The sequence below is a fragment of the Scyliorhinus torazame genome, unplaced genomic scaffold, assembly GCF_047496885.1.
Source record: "Scyliorhinus torazame isolate Kashiwa2021f unplaced genomic scaffold, sScyTor2.1 scaffold_408, whole genome shotgun sequence".
Taxonomy (NCBI): domain Eukaryota; kingdom Metazoa; phylum Chordata; class Chondrichthyes; order Carcharhiniformes; family Scyliorhinidae; genus Scyliorhinus; species Scyliorhinus torazame.
Genome location: NW_027308135.1, coordinates 160,483 through 183,998, shown reverse-complemented (window position 1 = coordinate 183,998; position 23,516 = coordinate 160,483). Strand labels below are relative to the sequence as shown.

Genomic DNA, 23,516 nt, shown 5'->3' with positions numbered 1-23,516 from the left:
TTTGCACTGAATTATGTTAAGATTTGTATTTGTATCTTCTTGTTATAAAGTCATAAATGTCTTAATAAAATGTTTGTTAAAAAAAAAGAAATTTAATCCTGACAAATGCAAAGCATTGTGGATTGAATGGGTTGAATGGAATAGCATTTTCACAGAAAGATTTAGAAAATGATTTGGTAGATTCATCACTGCCAATGTCTAGATAATGTGCCAAAACAAATAAAGATGGCAAATGAACGTATCACAGAATAATGCAGTGCTGTTCTAATTCTGATGATGTCATAAAATGCAGTGGTCAGGTTATCAGTTTTCAATATTATACTTTCAGTATTAAATTTAAAAATAACACTACAAACTAATATGCAGCCATCAGAGAAAAGAAGAAAAACATCTCATTGTTGTAGACAAAAGTTAGAAAATCTCGGGTGGGATTCTCCAACCCCCCGCCGGGTCGGAGAATCAGTGAGGGGGGGGAGGGCGGCGTGAATCCCGCTCCGACGCCGGCTACCGAATTCTCCAGCGCCAGTTTTCGGGCGGGGTGGGGATCGCGCTGCGCCGGGTGGGGGCCGTTTACAGCGGCCCTCACGGCAATTCTCCGGGCCCCGATGAGCCGAGCGGCCGCCCGCTTTTAGCCAGTCCCGCCGACATGAAATGGACATGGTCCATCCCGGCGGGACCTGGCTTGTCGGCCATCTAGCGGGGTCCTTGGGGGGAGCACGGGGGGATCCGGCCCCGGGGAGAGGCCCCCACGGTGGCCTGGCCCGGGATCGCTGCCCACCGATCTGTGGCAGGCCTGTGCCATGGGGGCACTCTTTCCCTCCGCGCCAGCCACTCTAGGGCTCCGCCATGGCCGGCGCGGAGAAGAAACCCCTTGCGAACGCGCAGGAAACACGCCGGCGATTCTGTGCATGCGCCAGAACACATCGGCAGTCCTGCGCATGCGGCAACTCGCGCCAGCTGGCGGCGGTCCTTCGGCGCCGGTTCGCCAACCCCAAAGCGCCGGCCTAGCCCCCGGAAGTGCGGAGGATTCCGCTACTTCTTGGCGGCCCGACGCCGTAGTGGTTTGCCCTGCTCTTTGACGCCGGTACGGGCCGCCCCACCAATTGCGGAAGAATCCCGCCCCTCAAATTTTTATCTTGTAAGGGACCTCACAATGAGAATTAAGAAAGATCAATAATTACAGCTTGTCTGTTAGCAAATGGGAGGACATGATTTTCTGCTGCACATCTGCTTGATTTTGTGGGTTCCTGATGTATGTTCATCCCTGGCTGGGCCGTTCACCTAAATATCAGAAAGAAAACTGGAGTGCAGTTACGTTGTTTGTAATACATGTAAATGATCTGGAGGAAATTGTAGATGGTCTGATTAACAAGTTTGCAGATGACACTAAGATAGGAGGAGGTGCAGATGGTAAAGAGGATTGTCAGGGAATGCAGCAGAATATAGATAGATTGGAGAGTTGGGCAGAGAAATGGCAGATGGAGTTCAATCTGGACAAATCCGAGGTGATGCATTTTGGAAGATCACATTCAGGTGTGAATTATTCAGTAAATGGCAGAACCCTCAGGAGCATTGACATATGGAGGGATCTGGGTGTTCAGATCCATAATTCCATGAAAGTGGCAATGCAGGTGGATAAGATGGTCAAGAAGGCATACTTCAACGGCCGGGGCATTAAGTACAAGAGTTGGCAGTTGTCTAAAACTTTAGTTAGGCCACATTTGGAATATTGCGTGCAGTTCTGGCCGCCACACTCCCAGAAGGACATAGATGCTTTGGAGAAAGTGCAAAGAGAGTTTACCAGGATGTTGCCTGGTCTGATGGGTGTTACTTATGAGAGGTTGGATAAACTCTGATTGTTTTCGTTGGAAAGACAGGGGAGATCTGATTGGCGTCTGCAACGTTACAAGAGGTATACACAGGATGGAAAGTCACAAAGTTCCAAGGGTGGAAGACTCAATTGCAAGGGGGCATAGGTTCAAGGTGAGAGGGGAAAAGTTTAGGGGAGATGTGCAGGAAAAGATTTTCACACAGAGGGTAGTGGGTGCCTGGAGCACGTTGCCAGTGGCGGGGGTGGAAGCAGGTACAATAGCAATGTTGAAAATATATCATGATAGACAAATAAATGGGCGAGGAATGGAGGGATGAAGATCATTTGGGCAATAAGTAGTAGGCCTAAATAAGGAATCTGGATCTGCGCAGGCTTGGTGGGCTAAAGGGCAAGTTCCTGTGCTGTAATGCTTTTTGATCTTTGTTGTTGTACGTCTTCTCAGGCCTGCAGCTACACTGCTGGCTCACAGGATCTTCTGACAATCTAGTTGGAGAACAGCAATCATTCACCTTCTTCTAGGATTGCCACATTAGGCGTAACTCTCCTGCACTTCATTGAAGTAGTGCCATGGGATCTTCATATGAACTTGTTTAACCTGAAGTGAAGTGAATGCAGTGAAATATTTTATTGGACTTGATTGCCAGTATAATGATTGTTGTGAGAATTGAATTATTGTTGTAGAGTTTTCAAAGATAACCAATGCATAGGCAGATAAAGAGAAGTCCATTTCATGTGATATTCTTATGATTTCTTTGCAAGAAATAAAAAATAAGCTGTGGGCTCCTTGTTCTTTGTGAAATTATCTGATTTGTGTGCATGCATTCATAGTTGTGCGATATTTTAATGTTATTGGTTTAGACAACAAAAGCAGTTTTAGCTATTACGTAAACTCAAAACATTCATCCTTTATTGTTTAAAGACCTCTACTAATTTTATTCTTCCCTTTTCTGACCACAGGTCCTATTTATTGACCCTGCTCAGGAAGATGCAGTTGAGCTGGTAAAATTGGCTGAGCTGTTCTATCACCACAATATTCCTCTCAGGTACTGGCTGAGAAATGGTATTTTCTCCTTTTATGATGATCCATTAATGTTATTGAATGTTATATACCTCAAACGTTAGTGAGCAGGTTGAGAAGCATTTAAAGGTTCAGTACCAGGTTCATGTAGAAATAACCTATTGAAATGAATGAGGAAAGAGACAAACCTCAGTGTTCATGCATTTATATTTGAAACTATTCAATTTCTTTCTGGCAGCGATAAAGAACAAGCTGAATAGATTTTCTGTATTTCTGTTTTCAGGATGATGGCAGAAATATAGAGGAAACATGACATAGATTTTATGATAATGAATGCTCAAAACAAGGGGCTGGATTCTCCATGACATCGCGACAAAACGCGATCGGACGGAGTATCGACTCCGACGCCGAAATCAGGCTTGACGCCGGTTTCGCGCCAATTTTGGATTCTCTGAACCCCCAACTCAACAAAATAGTGGCGCCACTGCGCAGCCCGGAGGTTCAGTATGCATCTCATTATCTGCTCTGAGGACCGATTCTGCGGGGCCCCAGCGATTCTGCGGCCCGAATGGGCCAAATTTCCGCCAGCGTGGTTCTGACCTTTTAAAAATCGCGATCCCAGCATGTTCGAGGGACCCCCCACCCCCGGCTGCGGGGCTGGTTGCTGGGCGACAGGGGTTACCTGTTGCGGTCGTGGCTGATGACCCCTGTACGGAGGCCACAGACAGACGCAGAGAACCGCTACAATGATGCACATTGTGCGACCAGGGGTGTTGTCGAGAGGTGCCTAGGGATCCTGAAGATGTGCTCTGGATGGGCCCTCCAGTACGAGACAAGGAGGCTCCGCCGCATCTTTGTGGTCTGCTGCCCCGTCCACAATATCGCCCAGCTCGAGGACGATGAGGACCAAGGGCAGGCCTCGTCAGACAAGGAGAATGAGGGGCAGGGGGACAATGTTCGGGATATGAGGGCTGGCCAGGCATGGGACGCCGCCCAATGGTACTGCGCATGGGACACATTAATCAACACACATTTCACCACCTAGCGGGGAGGGGGGTTGCTCGGCAGGGGCACGGACACCACAATACCACACCCCTTCACCACCGAGCACCCTCACCTCCCACACCACCGACCACCCTCACCTCCCACACCACCGAACCACCCTCACTTCCCACACCACCGACCACCCTCACCTCCCACACCACCGAACACACTCACCTCCCACACTACCAACCTCACCTCCCACACCACCGACCACCCACACCACCAAACACATTCACCTCCCACACCACCGAACCACCCTCACCTCCGACACCACCAACACCCTCACTTCCCATACAACCGAACACACTCACCTCCCACACCACAGAACACCCTCACTCCCCACACCACCGAACCACCCTCACCTCCCACACCACAGACCACCGTCACCTCCCATACCTCCAAACACCCTCACCTCCCACACCACCGAACCACCCTCACCTCCCATACCACCAACACCCTCACTTCCCACACCACCGAACACACTCACCTCCCACACTACCGACCTCACCTCCCACACCACCGAACCACCCTCACCTCCCACACCACCAACACCCTCACTTCCCACACCACCGAACACACTCACCTCCCACACTACCGACCTCACCTCCCACACCACCGAACCACCCTCACCTCCCACACCACCAACACCCTCACCTCCCACGCCACCGACCACCCTCACCTCCCACACCACCGACCACCCTCACCTCCCACACCACCTCCCACACACACCTCCCACACCACCGAGCACCCTCACCTCCCACACCACCACCCACACTCACCTCCCACACAACCGAACCCAATCACCTCCCACACCACCGAACTACCCTCACCTCCCACACCACTGACCACTGTCACCTCCCACACCTCCGAACACCCTCACCTCCCACATCACCGAACCACCCTCACTTCCCACACAACCGAATACAATCACCTACACCACCAAACCACCCTCACCTCCTACACCACCGACCACCGTCACCTCCCACACCTCCGAACACCCACACCTCCAACACAACCGAATACAATCACCTCCCACACCTCCGAACACCCACACCTCGCACACCACCGACCACCCTCACTTCCCACACAACCGAACACAATCACCTCCCACGCCACCAAACCACCCTCACCTCCCACACCACCAACACCCTCACCTCCCACACCACCGACCACCCTCACCTCCCACACCACCGAACCACCCTCACCTCCCACACCACCGACCACCCACACCTCCCACACCACCGAACACTCTCACCTCCCACACTACCAACCTCACCTCCCACACCACCGAACCACCCTCACCTCCCACACCACCGACCACCCTCACCTCCCACACCACCGACCTCCCTCACCTCCCACACCACCGAACACACTCACCTCCCACACCACCGACCACCCTCACATCCCACACCACCGAACACACTCACCTCCCACACCACCGAACCACCCTCACCTCCCACACCACCGACCACCCTCACCTCCCACACCACCGACCACCCTCACCTCCCACACCACCGAACACACTCACCTCCCACACCACCGACCACCCTCACATCCCACACCATCGAACACTCTCACCTCCCACACCACCGAACACTCTCACCTCCCACACTACCGACCTCACCTCCCACACCACCGAACCACCCTCACCTTCCACACTACCGAACACACTCACCTCCCACACCACCGAACCACCCTCACCTCCCACACCACCGACCACCCACACCTCCCACACCACCGAACACTCTCACCTCCCACACTACCAACCTCACCTCCCACACCACCGAACCACCCTCACCTCCCACACCACCGACCACCCTCACCTCCCACACCACCGACCTCCCTCACCTCCCACACCACCGAACACACTCACCTCCCACACCACCGACCACCCTCACATCCCACACCACCGAACACACTCACCTCCCACACCACCGAACCACCCTCACCTCCCACACCACCGACCACCCTCACCTCCCACACCACCGACCACCCTCACCTCCCACACCACCGAACACACTCACCTCCCACACCACCGACCACCCTCACATCCCACACCATCGAACACTCTCACCTCCCACACCACCGAACACTCTCACCTCCCACACTACTGACCTCACCTCCCACACCACCGAACCACCCTCACCTTCCACACTACCGAACACACTCACCTCCCACACCACCGAACACACTCACCTCCCACACCACCGAACACTCTCACCTCCCACACCACCGAACACTCTCACCTTCCACACTACCGACCTCACCTGCCACACCACCGGACCACCCTCACCTCCCACACCACCGACCACCCACACCACCGAACACATTCACCTCCCACACCACCGAACCACCCTCACCTCCGACACCACCAACACCCTCACTTCCCATACAACCGAACACAATCACCTCCCACACCACCAACACGCTCACTTCCCACACCACCGACCACCCTCGCCTCCCACACCTCCGAACACCCTCACCTCCCACACTACCGACCACCCTCACCTCCAACACCCTCACTTCCCACACCACCGAACACGCTCACCTCCCACACTACCGACCTCACCTCCCACACCACCGAACAACCCTCACCTCCCACACCACCAACACCCTCACCTCCCACACCACCGAACAACCCTCACCTCCCACCGACCACCCTCACCTCCCACACCACCGACCACCCTCACCTCCCACACCACCGACCACCGTCACCTCCCACACCACCGACCACCCTCACCTCCCAAACCAGCGAACACACTCACCCCCCACACCACCGACCTCACCTCCCACACCACAAACACACTCACCTCCCACACCACCGAACTACCCTCACCTCCCACACCACTGACCACCGTCACCTCCCACACCGCCGAACACCCTCACCTCCCACATCTCCGAACACCCTCACCTCCCACACGTCCGAACACCCTCACCTCCCACATCACCGAACCACCCTCACTTACCACACAACCGAATACAATCACCTACAGCACCAAACTACCCTCACCTCCTACACCACCGACCACCGTCACCTCCCACACCTCCGAACACCCACACCTCCCACACCACCGACCACCCACACCACTGAACACATTCACCTACCACACCACCGACCTCACCTCCCACACCACCGACCACCCACACCACCGAACACATTCACCTCCCACACCACCGAACCACCCTCACCTCCCACACCACCAACACCCTCACTTCCCATACAACCGAACACAATCACCTCCCACACCACCAACACGCTCACCTCCCACACCACCAACACCCTCACCTCCAACACCCTCACTTCCCACACCACCGAACACACTCACCTCCCACACCACCAACACCCTCACCTCCAACACCCTCACTTCCCACACCACCGAACACACTCACCTCCCACACTACCGACCTCACCTCCCACACCACCGACCACCCTCACTTCCCACACAACCGAACACAATCACCTCCCACGCCACCAAACCTCCCTCACCTCCCACACCACCAACACCCTCACTTCCCACACCACCGAACACACTCACCTCCCACACTACCGACCTCACCTCCCACACCACCGAACCACCCTCACCTCCCACACCACCAACACCCTCACCTCCCACACCACCAACACCCTCACTTCCCACACCACCGAACACACTCACCTCCCACACTACCGCCCTCACCTCCCACACCACCGACCACCCTCACCTCCCACACCACCGACCACCCTCACCTCCCACACCACCGACCACCCTCACCTCCCACACCACCTCCCACACTCACCTCCCACACTCACCTCCCACACTACCGAGCACCCTCACCCACTCTCACCTCCCACACAACCGAACACACTCACCTCCCACACCACCTCCCACACTCACCTCCCACACCACCGAGCACACTCACCTCCCACACCACCACCCACTCTCACCTCCCACACAACCGAACCCAATCACCTCCCACACCACCGAACTACCCTCACCTCCCACACCACTGACCACCGTCACCTCCCACACCTCCGAACACCCTCACCTCCCACATCACCGAACCACCCTCACTTCCCACACGACCGAATACAATCACCTACACCACCAAACCACCCTCACCTCCCACACCACCAACACCCTCACCTCCCACACCACCGACCACCCTCACCTCCCACACCACCGACCACCCTCACCTCCCACACCACCAACACCCTCACCTCCCACACCACCGAACCACCCTCACTTCCCACACCACCGACCAACCTCACCTCCCACACCACCGACCACCCTCACCTCCCACACCACCGACCACCCTCACCTCCCACACCACCGAACACTCTCACCTCCCACACTACCAACCTCACCTCCCACACCACCGAACCACCCTCACCTCCCACACCACCAACACCCTCACCTCCCACACCACCGACCACTCTCACTTCCCACACCACCGAACACACTCACCTCCCACACCACCGACCACCCTCACCTCCCACACCACCGAATACTCTCACCTCCCACACTACCAACCTCACCTCCCACACCACCGAACCACCCTCACCTCCCACACCACCGAACACACTCACCTCCCACACCACCGACCACTCTCACTTCCCACACCACCGAACACACTCACCTCCCACACCACCGACCACCCTCACCTCCCACACCACCGAATACTCTCACCTCCCACACTACCAACCTCACCTCCCACACCACCGAACCACCCTCACCTCCCACACCACCGAACACACTCACCTCCCACACCACCGACCACCCTCACATCCCACACCACCGAACACCCTCACATCCCACACCACCAACCACCCTCACCTCCCACACCACCGACCACCCTCACCTCCCACACCACCGACCACCCACACCACCGAACACATTCACCTCCCACACCACCGAACCACCCTCACCTCCCACACCACCAACACCCTCACTTCCCATACAACCGAACACAATCACCTCCCACACCACCAACACGCTCACCTCCCACACCACCGAACCACCTCACCTTCCACACCACCAACACGCTCACTTCCCACACCACCGACCACCCTCGCCTCCCACACCACCGACCACCGTCACCTCCCACACCTCCGAACACCCTCACCTCCCACACTACCGACCACCCTCACCTCCAACACCTTCACCTCCCACACCACCGAACACACTCACCTCCCACACTACCGACCTCACCTCCCACACCACCGAACAACCCTCACCTCCCACACCACCGACCACCCTCACCTCCCACACCACCGACCACCCTCACCTCCCACACCACCGACCACCGTCACCTCCCACACCACTGACACCCTCACCTCCCGCACCACCGACCACCCTCACCTCCCAAACCAGCGAACACATTCGCCCCCCCACACCACCGACCTCACCTCCCACACCACAAACACACTCACCTCCCACACCACCAAACTACCCTCACCTCCCACACCACTGACCACCGTCACCTCCCACACCTCCGAACACCCTCACCTCCCACACCACCGACCACCGTCACCTCCCACACCACCGACCACCCTCACCTCCCACACCACCGACACCCTCACCTCCCACACCACCGACCACCGTCACCTCCCAAACCAGCGAACACACTCACCCCCCACACCACAGACCTCACCTCCCACACCACAAACACACTCACCTCCCACACCACCGAACTACCCTCACCTCCCACACCACTGACCACCGTCACCTCCCACACCTCCGAACACCCTCACCTCCCACACTACCGACCACCCTCACCTCCAACACCCTCACTTCCCACACCACCGAACACACTCACCTCCCACACTACCGACCTCACCTCCCACACCACCGACCAACCCTCACCTCCCACACCTCCGACCACCCTCACCTCCCACACCACCGACCACCCTCACCTCCCACACCACCGACCACCGTCACCTCCCACACCACCGACACCCTCACCTCCCACACCACCGACCACCCTCACCTCCCAAACCAGCGAACACACTCGCCCCCCCACACCACCGACCTCACCTCCCACACCACAAACACACTCACCTCCCACACCACCAAACTACCCTCACCTCCCACACCACTGACCACCGTCACCTCCCACACCTCCGAACACCCTCACCTCCCACACCACCGACCACCGTCACCTCCCACACCACCGACCACCCTCACCTCCCACACCACCGACACCCTCACCTCCCACACCACCGACCACCGTCACCTCCCAAACCAGCGAACACACTCACCCCCCACACCACCGACCTCACCTCCCACACCACAAACACACTCACCTCCCACACCACCGAACTACCCTCACCTCCCACACCACTGACCACCGTCACCTCCCACACCTCCGAACACCCTCACCTCCCACACTACCGACCACCCTCACCTCCAACACCCTCACTTCCCACACCACCGAACACACTCACCTCCCACACTACCGACCTCACCTCCCACACCACCGAACAACCCTCACCTCCCACACCACCGACCACCCTCACCTCCCACACCACCGACCACCCTCACCTCCCACACCACCGACCACCGTCACCTCCCACACCACCGACCACCCTCACCTCCCAAACCAGCGAACACACTCACCCCCCACACCACCGACCTCACCTCCCACACCACAAACACACTCACCTCCCACACCACCGAACTACCCTCACCTCCCACACCACTGACCACCGTCACCTCCCACACCTCCGAACACCCTCACCTCCCACACCACCGACCACCGTCACCTCCCACACCACTGACCACCCTCACCTCCCACACCAGTGACACCCTCAACTCCCACACCACCGACCACCCTCACCTCCCAAACCAGCGAACACACTCACCCCCCACACCACCGACCTCACCTCCCGCACCACAAACACACTCACCTCCCACACCACCGAACTACCCTCACCTCCCACACCACTGACCACCGTCACCTCCCACACCTCCGAACACCCTCACCTCCCACATCACCGAACCACCCTCACTTCCCACACAACCGAATACAATCACCTACACCACCAAACCACCCTCACCTCCTACACCACCGACCACCGTCACCTCCCACACCTCCGAACACCCACACCTCCCACACCACCGACCACCCACACCACTGAACACATTCACCTACCACACCACCGACCTCACCTCCCACACCACCGACCACCCACACCACCGAACACATTCACCTCCCACACCACCGAACCACCCTCACCTCCCACACCACCAACACCCTCACTTCCCATACAACCGAACACAATCACCTCCCACACCACCAACACGCTCACCTCCCACACCACCAACACCCTCACCTCCAACACCCTCACTTCCCACACCACCGAACACACTCACCTCCCACACTACCGACCTCACCTCCCACACCACCGACCACCCTCACTTCCCACACAACCGAACACAATCACCTCCCACGCCACCAAACCTCCCTCACCTCCCACACCACCAACACCCTCACTTCCCACACCACCGAACACACTCACCTCCCACACTACCGACCTCACCTCCCACACCACCGAACCACCCTCACCTCCCACACCACCAACACCCTCACCTCCCACACCACCAACACCCTCACTTCCCACACCACCGAACACACTCACCTCCCACACTACCGCCCTCACCTCCCACACCACCGACCACCCTCACCTCCCACACCACCGACCACCCTCACCTCCCACACCACTGACCACCCTCACCTCCCACACCACCTCCCACACTCACCTCCCACACTCACCTCCCACACTACCGAGCACCCTCACCCACTCTCACCTCCCACACAACCGAACACACTCACCTCCCACACCACCTCCCACACTCACCTCCCACACCACCGAGCACCCTCACCTCCCACACCACCACCCACTCTCACCTCCCACACAACCGAACCCAATCACCTCCCACACCACCGAACTACCCTCACCTCCCACACCACTGACCACCGTCACCTCCCACACCTCCGAACACCCTCACCTCCCACATCACCGAACCACCCTCACTTCCCACACGACCGAATACAATCACCTACACCACCAAACCACCCTCACCTCCTACACCACCGACCACCGTCACCTCCCACACCTCCGAACACCCACACCTCCAACACAACCGAATACAATCACCTCCCACACCTCCGAACACCCACACCTCGCACACCACCGACCACCCTCACTTCCCACACAACCGAACACAATCACCTTCCACGCCACCAAACCACCCTCACCTCCCACACCACCAACACCCTCACCTCCCACACCACCGACCACCCTCACCTCCCACACCACCGACCACCCTCACCTCCCACACCACCAACACCCTCACCTCCCACACCACCGAACCACCCTCACTTCCCACACCACCGACCAACCTCACCTCCCACACCACCGACCACCCTCACCTCCCACACCACCGACCACCCTCACCTCCCACACCACCGAACACTCTCACCTCCCACACTACCAACCTCACCTCCCACACCACCGAACCACCCTCACCTCCCACACCACCGAACACTCTCACCTCCCACACTACCAACCTCACCTCCCACACCACCGAACCACCCTCACCTCCCACACCACCAACACCCTCACCTCCCACACCACCGACCACTCTCACTTCCCACACCACCGAACACACTCACCTCCCACACCACCGACCACCCTCACCTCCCACACCACCGAATACTCTCACCTCCCACACTACCAACCTCACCTCCCACACCACCGAACCACCCTCACCTCCCACACCACCGAACACACTCACCTCCCACACCACCGACCACCCTCACATCCCACACCACCGAACACCCTCACATCCCACACCACCAACCACCCTCACCTCCCACACCACCGACCACCCTCACCTCCCACACCACCGACCACCCACACCACCGAACACATTCACCTCCCACACCACCGAACCACCCTCACCTCCCACACCACCAACACCCTCACTTCCCATACAACCGAACACAATCACCTCCCACACCACCAACACGCTCACCTCCCACACCACCGAACCACCTCACCTTCCACACCACCAACACGCTCACTTCCCACACCACCGACCACCCTCGCCTCCCACACCACCGACCACCGTCACCTCCCACACCTCCGAACACCCTCACCTCCCACACTACCGACCACCCTCACCTCCAACACCTTCACCTCCCACACCACCGAACACACTCACCTCCCACACTACCGACCTCACCTCCCACACCACCGAACAACCCTCACCTCCCACACCACCGACCACCCTCACCTCCCACACCACCGACCACCCTCACCTCCCACACCACCGACCACCGTCACCTCCCACACCACTGACACCCTCACCTCCCGCACCACCGACCACCCTCACCTCCCAAACCAGCGAACACATTCGCCCCCCCACACCACCGACCTCACCTCCCACACCACAAACACACTCACCTCCCACACCACCAAACTACCCTCACCTCCCACACCACTGACCACCGTCACCTCCCACACCTCCGAACACCCTCACCTCCCACACCACCGACCACCGTCACCTCCCACACCACCGACCACCCTCACCTCCCACACCACCGACACCCTCACCTCCCACACCACCGACCACCGTCACCTCCCAAACCAGCGAACACACTCACCCCCCACACCACAGACCTCACCTCCCACACCACAAACACACTCACCTCCCACACCACCGAACTACCCTCACCTCCCACACCACTGACCACCGTCACCTCCCACACCTCCGAACACCCTCACCTCCCACACTACCGACCACCCTCACCTCCAACACCCTCACTTCCCACACCACCGAACACACTCACCTCCCACACTACCGACCTCACCTCCCACACCACCGAACAACCCTCACCTCCCACACCACCGACCACCCTCACCTCCCACACCACCGACCACCCTCACCTCCCACACCACCGACCACCGTCACCTCCCACACCACCGACACCCTCACCTCCCACACCACCGACCACCCTCACCTCCCAAACCAGCGAACACACTCGCCCCCCCACACCACCGACCTCACCTCCCACACCACAAACACAATCACCTCCCACACCACCAAACTACCCTCACCTCCCACACCACTGACCACCGTCACCTCCCACACCTCCGAACACCCTCACCTCCCACACCACCGACCACCGTCACCTCCCACACCACCGACCACCCTCACCTCCCACACCACCGACACCCTCACCTCCCACACCACCGACCACCGTCACCTCCCAAACCAGCGAACACACTCACCCCCCACACCACCGACCTCACCTCCCACACCACAAACACACTCACCTCCCACACCACCGAACTACCCTCACCTCCCACACCACTGACCACCGTCACCTCCCACACCTCCGAACACCCTCACCTCCCACACTACCGACCACCCTCACCTCCAACACCCTCACTTCCCACACCACCGAACACACTCACCTCCCACACTACCGACCTCACCTCCCACACCACCGAACAACCCTCACCTCCCACACCACCGACCACCCTCACCTCCCACACCACCGACCACCCTCACCTCCCACACCACCGACCACCCTCACCTCCCACACCACCGACCACCGTCACCTCCCACACCACCGACCACCCTCACCTCCCAAACCAGCGAACACACTCACCCCCCACACCACCGACCTCACCTCCCACACCACAAACACACTCACCTCCCACACCACCGAACTACCCTCACCTCCCACACCACTGACCACCGTCACCTCCCACACCTCCGAACACCCTCACCTCCCACACCACCGACCACCGTCACCTCCCACACCACCGACCACCCTCACCTCCCACACCAGTGACACCCTCAACTCCCACACCACCGACCACCCTCACCTCCCAAACCAGCGAACACACTCACCCCCCACACCACCGACCTCACCTCCCGCACCACAAACACACTCACCTCCCACACCACCGAACTACCCTCACCTCCCACACCACTGACCACCGTCACCTCCCACACCTCCGAACACCCTCACCTCCCACATCACCGAACCACCCTCACTTCCCACACAACCGAATACAATCACCTACACCACCAAACCACCCTCACCTCCTACACCACCGACCACCGTCACCTCCCACACCTCCGAACACCCACACCTCCCACACCACCGACCACCCACACCACTGAACACATTCACCTCCCACACCACCGACCTCACCTCCCACACCACCGACGACCCACACCACCGAACACATTCACCTCCCACACCACCGAACCACCCTCACCTCCCACACCACCGACCACCCTCACCTCCCAAACCAGCGAACACACTCACCCCCCACACCACCGACCTCACCTCCCACACCACAAACACACTCACCTCCCACACCATCGAACTACCCTCACCTCCCACACCACTGACCACCGTCACCTCCCACACCGCCGAACACCCTCACCTCCCACACCTCCGAACACCCTCACCTCCCACACGTCCGAACACCCTCACCTCCCACATCATCGAACCACCCTCACTTACCACACAACCGAATACAGTCACCTACACCACCAAACTACCCTCACCTCCAACACCACCGACCACCGTCACCTCCCACACCTCCGAACACCCACACCTCCCACGCCACCGACCACCCACACCACTGAACACATTCACCTCCCACACCACCGACCTCACCTCCCACACCACCGACCACCCACACCACCGAACACATTCACCTCCCACACCACCGAACCACCCTCACCTCCCACACCACCAACATCCTCACTTCCCATACAACCGAACACAATCACCTCCCACACCACCAACACGCTCACCTCCCACACCACCAACACCCTCACCTCCAACACCCTCACTTCCCACACCACCGAACACACTCACCTCCCACACCACCAACACCCTCACCTCCAACACCCTCACTTCCCACACACCGAACACACTCACCTCCCACACTACCGACCTCACCTCCCACACCACCGACCACCCTCACTTCCCACACAACCGAACACAATCACCTCCCACGCCACCAAACCAACCTCACCTCCCACACCACCAACACCCTCACTTCCCACACCACCGAACACACTCACCTCCCACACTACCGACCTCACCTCCCACACCACCGAACCACCCTCATCTCCCACACCACCGAACCACCCTCATCTCCCACACCACCAACACCCTCATCTCCCACACCACCAACACCCTCACCTCCCACACCACCAACACCCTCACTTCCCACACTACCGAGCACCCTCACCTCCCACACCACCACCCACTCTCACCTCCCACACAACCGAACACACTCACCTCCCACACCACCTCCCACACTCACCTCCCACACCACCGAGCACCCTCACCTCCCACACCACCACCCACTCTCACCTCCCACACAACCGAACCCAATCACCTCCCACACCACTGAACTACCCTCACCTCCCACACCACTGACCACCGTCACCTCCCACACCTCCGAACACCCTCACCTCCCACATCACCGAACCACCCTCACTTCCCACACAACCGAATACAATCACCTACACCACCAAACCACCCTCACCTCCTACACCACCGACCACCGTCACCTCCCACACCTCCGAACACCCACACCTCCAACACAACCGAATACAATCACCTCCCACACCTCCGAACACCCTCACCTCCCACACTACCGACCACCCTCACCTCCAACACCCTCACTTCCCACACCACCGAACACACTCACCTCCCACACTACCGACCTCACCTCCCACACCACCGAACAACCCTCACCTCCCACACCACCGACCACCCTCACCTCCCACACCACCGACCACCCTCACCTCCCACACCACCGACCACCGTCACCTCCCACACCACCGACACCCTCACCTCCCACACCACCGACCACCCTCACCTCCCAAACCAGCGAACACACTCGCCCCCCCACACCACCGACCTCACCTCCCACACCACAAACACACTCACCTCCCACACCACCAAACTACCCTCACCTCCCACACCACTGACCACCGTCACCTCCCACACCTCCGAACACCCTCACCTCCCACACCACCGACCACCGTCACCTCCCACACCACCGACCACCCTCACCTCCCACACCACCGACACCCTCACCTCCCACACCACCGACCACCGTCACCTCCCAAACCAGCGAACACACTCACCCCCCACACCACCGACCTCACCTCCCACACCACAAACACACTCACCTCCCACACCACCGAACTACCCTCACCTCCCACACCACTGACCACCGTCACCTCCCACACCTCCGAACACCCTCACCTCCCACACTACCGACCACCCTCACCTCCAACACCCTCACTTCCCACACCACCGAACACACTCACCTCCCACACTACCGACCTCACCTCCCACACCACCGAACAACCCTCACCTCCCACACCACCGACCACCCTCACCTCCCACACCACCGACCACCCTCACCTCCCACACCACCGACCACCCTCACCTCCCACACCACCGACCACCGTCACCTCCCACACCACCGACCACCCTCACCTCCCAAACCAGCGAACACACTCACCCCCCACACCACCGACCTCACCTCCCACACCACAAACACACTCACCTCCCACACCACCGAACTACCCTCACCTCCCACACCACTGACCACCGTCACCTCCCACACCTCCGAACACCCTCACCTCCCACACCACCGACCACCGTCACCTCCCACACCACCGACCACCCTCACCTCCCACACCAGTGACACCCTCAACTCCCACACCACCGACCACCCTCACCTCCCAAACCAGCGAACACACTCACCCCCCACACCACTGACCTCACCTCCCGCACCACAAACACACTCACCTCCCACACCACCGAACTACCCTCACCTCCCACACCACCGACCACCGTCACCTCCCACACCACCGACCACCCTCACCTCCCAAACCAGCGAACACACTCACCCCCCACACCACCGACCTCACCTCCCACACCACAAACACACTCACCTCCCACACCACCGAACTACCCTCACCTCCCACACCACTGACCACCGTCACCTCCCACACCTCCGAACACCCTCACCTCCCACACCACCGACCACCGTCACCTCCCACACCACCGACCACCCTCACCTCCCACACCAGTGACACCCTCAACTCCCACACCACCGACCACCCTCACCTCCCAAACCAGCGAACACACTCACCCCCCACACCACCGACCTCACCTCCCGCACCACAAACACACTCACCTCCCACACCACCGAACTACCCTCACCTCCCACACTACTGACCACCGTCACCTCCCACACCTCCGAACACCCTCACCACCCACATCACCGAACCACCCTCACTTCCCACACAACCGAATACAATCACCTACACCACCAAACCACCCTCACCTCCTACACCACCGACCACCGTCACCTCCCACACCTCCGAACACCCACACCTCCCACACCACCGACCACCCACACCACTGAACACATTCACCTACCACACCACCGACCTCACCTCCCACACCACCGACCACCCACACCACCGAACACATTCACCTCCCACACCACCGAACCACCCTCACCTCCCACACCACCAACACCCTCACTTCCCATACAACCGAACACAATCACCTCCCACACCACCAACACGCTCACCTCCCACACCACCAACACCCTCACCTCCAACACCCTCACTTCCCACACCACCGAACACACTCACCTCCCACACTACCGACCTCACCTCCCACACCACCGACCACCCTCACTTCCCACACCACCGAACACACTCACCTCCCACACTACCGACCTCACCTCCCACACCACCGACCACCCTCACTTCCCACACAACCGAACACAATCACCTCCCACGCCACCAAACCTCCCTCACCTCCCACACCACCAACACCCTCACTTCCCACACCACCGAACACACTCACCTCCCACACTACCGACCTCACCTCCCACACCACCGAACCACCCTCACCTCCCACACCACCAACACCCTCACCTCCCACACCACCAACACCCTCACTTCCCACACCACCGAACACACTCACCTCCCACACTACCGCCCTCACCTCCCACACCACCGACCACCCTCACCTCCCACACCACCGACCACCCTCACCTCCCACACCACCGACCACCCTCACCTCCCACACCACCTCCCACACTCACCTCCCACACTCACCTCCCACACTACCGAGCACCCTCACCCACTCTCACCTCCCACACAACCGAACACACTCACCTCCCACACCACCTCCCACACTCACCTCCCACACCACCGAGCACCCTCACCTCCCACATCACCGAACCACCCTCACTTCCCACACGACCGAATACAATCACCTACACCACCAAACCACCCTCACCTCCTACACCACCGACCACCGTCACCTCCCACACCTCCGAACACCCACACCTCCAACACAACCGAATACAATCACCTCCCACACCTCCGAACACCCACACCTCGCACACCACCGACCACCCTCACTTCCCACACAACCGAACACAATCACCTTCCAAGCCACCAAACCACCCTCACCTCCCACACCACCAACACCCTCACCTCCCACACCACCGACCACCCTCACCTCCCACACCACCGACCACCCTCACCTCCCACACCACCAACACCCTCACCGCCCACACCACCGAACCACCCTCACTTCCCACACCACCGACCAACCTCACCTCCCACACCACCGACCACCCTCACCTCCCACACCACCGACCACCCTCACCTCCCACACCACCGAACACTCTCACCTCCCACACTACCAACCTCACCTCCCACACCACCGAACCACCCTCACCTCCCACACCACCAACACCCTCACCTCCCACACCACCGACCACTCTCACTTCCCACACCACCGAACACACTCACCTCCCACACCACCGACCACCCTCACCTCCCACACCACCGAATACTCTCACCTCCCACACTACCAACCTCACCTCCCACACCACCGAACCACCCTCACCTCCCACACCACCGAACACACTCACCTCCCACACCACCGACCACCCTCACATCCCACACCACCGAACACCCTCACATCCCACACCACCAACCACCCTCACCTCCCACACCACCGACCACCCTCACCTCCCACACCACCGACCACCCACACCACCGAACACATTCACCTCCCACACCACCGAACCACCCTCACCTCCCACACCACCAACACCCTCACTTCCCATACAACCGAACACAATCACCTCCCACACCACCAACACGCTCACCTCCCACACCACCGAACCACCTCACCTTCCACACCACCAACACGCTCACTTCCCACACCACCGACCACCCTCGCCTCCCACACCACCGACCACCGTCACCTCCCACACCTCCGAACACCCTCACCTCCCACACTACCGACCACCCTCACCTCCAACACCTTCACCTCCCACACCACCGAACACACTCACCTCCCACACTACCGACCTCACCTCCCACACCACCGAACAACCCTCACCTCCCACACCACCGACCACCCTCACCTCCCACACCACCGACCACCCTCACCTCCCACACCACCGACCACCGTCACCTCCCACACCACTGACACCCTCACCTCCCGCACCACCGACCACCCTCACCTCCCAAACCAGCGAACACATTCGCCCCCCCACACCACCGACCTCACCTCCCACACCACAAACACACTCACCTCCCACACCACCAAACTACCCTCACCTCCCACACCACTGACCACCGTCACCTCCCACACCTCCGAACACCCTCACCTCCCACACCACCGACCACCGTCACCTCCCACACCACCGACCACCCTCACCTCCCACACCACCGACACCCTCACCTCCCACACCACCGACCACCGTCACCTCCCAAACCAGCGAACACACTCACCCCCCACACCACAGACCTCACCTCCCACACCACAAACACACTCACCTCCCACACCACCGAACTACCCTCACCTCCCACACCACTGACCACCGTCACCTCCCACACCTCCGAACACCCTCACCTCCCACACTACCGACCACCCTCACCTCCAACACCCTCACTTCCCACACCACCGAACACACTCACCTCCCACACTACCGACCTCACCTCCCACACCACCGAACAACCCTCACCTCCCACACCACCGACCACCCTCACCTCCCACACCACCGACCACCCTCACCTCCCACACCACCGACCACCGTCACCTCCCACACCACCGACACCCTCACCTCCCACACCACCGACCACCCTCACCTCCCAAACCAGCGAACACACTCGCCCCCCCACACCACCGACCTCACCTCCCACACCACAAACACACTCACCTCCCACACCACCAAACTACCCTCACTTCCCACACCACTGACCACCGTCACCTCCCACACCTCCGAACACCCTCACCTCCCACACCACCGACCACCGTCACCTCCCACACCACCGACCACCCTCACCTCCCACACCACCGACACCCTCACCTCCCACACCACCGACCACCGTCACCTCCCAAACCAGCGAACACACTCATCCCCCACACCACCGACCTCACCTCCCACACCACAAACACACTCACCTCCCACACCACCGAACTACCCTCACCTCCCACACCACTGACCACCGTCACCTCCCACACCTCCGAACACCCTCACCTCCCACACTACCGACCACCCTCACCTCCAACACCCTCACTTCCCACACCACCGAACACACTCACCTCCCACACTACCGACCTCACCTCCCACACCACCGAACAACCCTCACCTCCCACACCACCGACCACCCTCACCTCCCACACCACCGACCACCCTCACCTCCCACACCACCGACCACCCTCACCTCCCACACCACCGACCACCGTCACCTCCCACACCACCGACCACCCTCACCTCCCAAACCAGCGAACACACTCACCCCCCACACCACCGACCTCACCTCCCACACCACAAACACACTCACCTCCCACACCACCGAACTACCCTCACCTCCCACACCACTGACCACCGTCACCTCCCACACCTCCGAACACCCTCACCTCCCACACCACCGACCACCGTCACCTCCCACACCACCGACCACCCTCACCTCCCACACCAGTGACACCCTCAACTCCCACACCACCGACCACCCTCACCTCCCAAACCAGCGAACACACTCACCCCCCACACCACCGACCTCACCTCCCGCACCACAAACACACTCACCTCCCACACCACCGAACTACCCTCACCTCCCACACCACTGACCACCGTCACCTCCCACACCTCCGAACACCCTCACCTCCCACATCACCGAACCACCCTCACTTCCCACACAACCGAATACAATCACCTACACCACCAAACCACCCTCACCTCCTACACCACCGACCACCGTCACCTCCCACACCTCCGAACACCCACACCTCCCACACCACCGACCACCCACACCACTGAACACATTCACCTCCCACACCACCGACCTCACCTCCCACACCACCGACGACCCACACCACCGAACACATTCACCTCCCACACCACCGAACCACCCTCACCTCCCACACCACCGACCACCCTCACCTCCCAAACCAGCGAACACACTCACCCCCCACACCACCGACCTCACCTCCCACACCACAAACACACTCACCTCCCACACCATCGAACTACCCTCACCTCCCACACCACTGACCACCGTCACCTCCCACACCGCCGAACACCCTCACCTCCCACACCTCCGAACACCCTCACCTCCCACACGTCCGAACACCCTCACCTCCCACATCATCGAACCACCCTCACTTACCACACAACCGAATACAGTCACCTACACCACCAAACTACCCTCACCTCCAACACCACCGACCACCGTCACCTCCCACACCTCCGAACACCCACACCTCCCACGCCACCGACCACCCACACCACTGAACACATTCACCTCCCACACCACCGACCTCACCTCCCACACCACCGACCACCCACACCACCGAACACATTCACCTCCCACACCACCGAACCACCCTCACCTCCCACACCACCAACATCCTCACTTCCCATACAACCGAACACAATCACCTCCCACACCACCAACACGCTCACCTCCCACACCACCAACACCCTCACCTCCAACACCCTCACTTCCCACACCACCGAACACACTCACCTCCCACACCACCAACACCCTCACCTCCAACACCCTCACTTCCCACACACCGAACACACTCACCTCCCACACTACCGACCTCACCTCCCACACCACCGACCACCCTCACTTCCCACACAACCGAACACAATCACCTCCCACGCCACCAAACCAACCTCACCTCCCACACCACCAACACCCTCACTTCCCACACCACCGAACACACTCACCTCCCACACTACCGACCTCACCTCCCACACCACCGAACCACCCTCATCTCCCACACCACCGAACCACCCTCATCTCCCACACCACCAACACCCTCATCTCCCACACCACCAACACCCTCACCTCCCACACCACCAACACCCTCACTTCCCACACTACCGAGCACCCTCACCTCCCACACCACCACCCACTCTCACCTCCCACACAACCGAACACACTCACCTCCCACACCACCTCCCACACTCACCTCCCACACCACCGAGCACCCTCACCTCCCACACCACCACCCACTCTCACCTCC

At 59.7% G+C, this 23,516-nt stretch overlaps 1 protein-coding gene across 1 annotated transcript in view; it reads left to right on the top strand.

Annotated features, from left to right (window-relative positions):
- Positions 1-2,788: 2,788 nt before the first annotated feature.
- The window catches only part of LOC140406279 (UDP-glucose:glycoprotein glucosyltransferase 1-like), a gene marked incomplete at both ends in the record, with an annotated part of 178,975 nt that continues 158,247 nt past the window's right edge, over positions 2,789-23,516 (top strand). The window contains one exon of the mRNA XM_072494390.1: positions 2,789-2,874. Coding sequence (XP_072350491.1) covers positions 2,789-2,874 — 86 coding nt within the window. The remainder of the gene's footprint in view (positions 2,875-23,516) is intronic.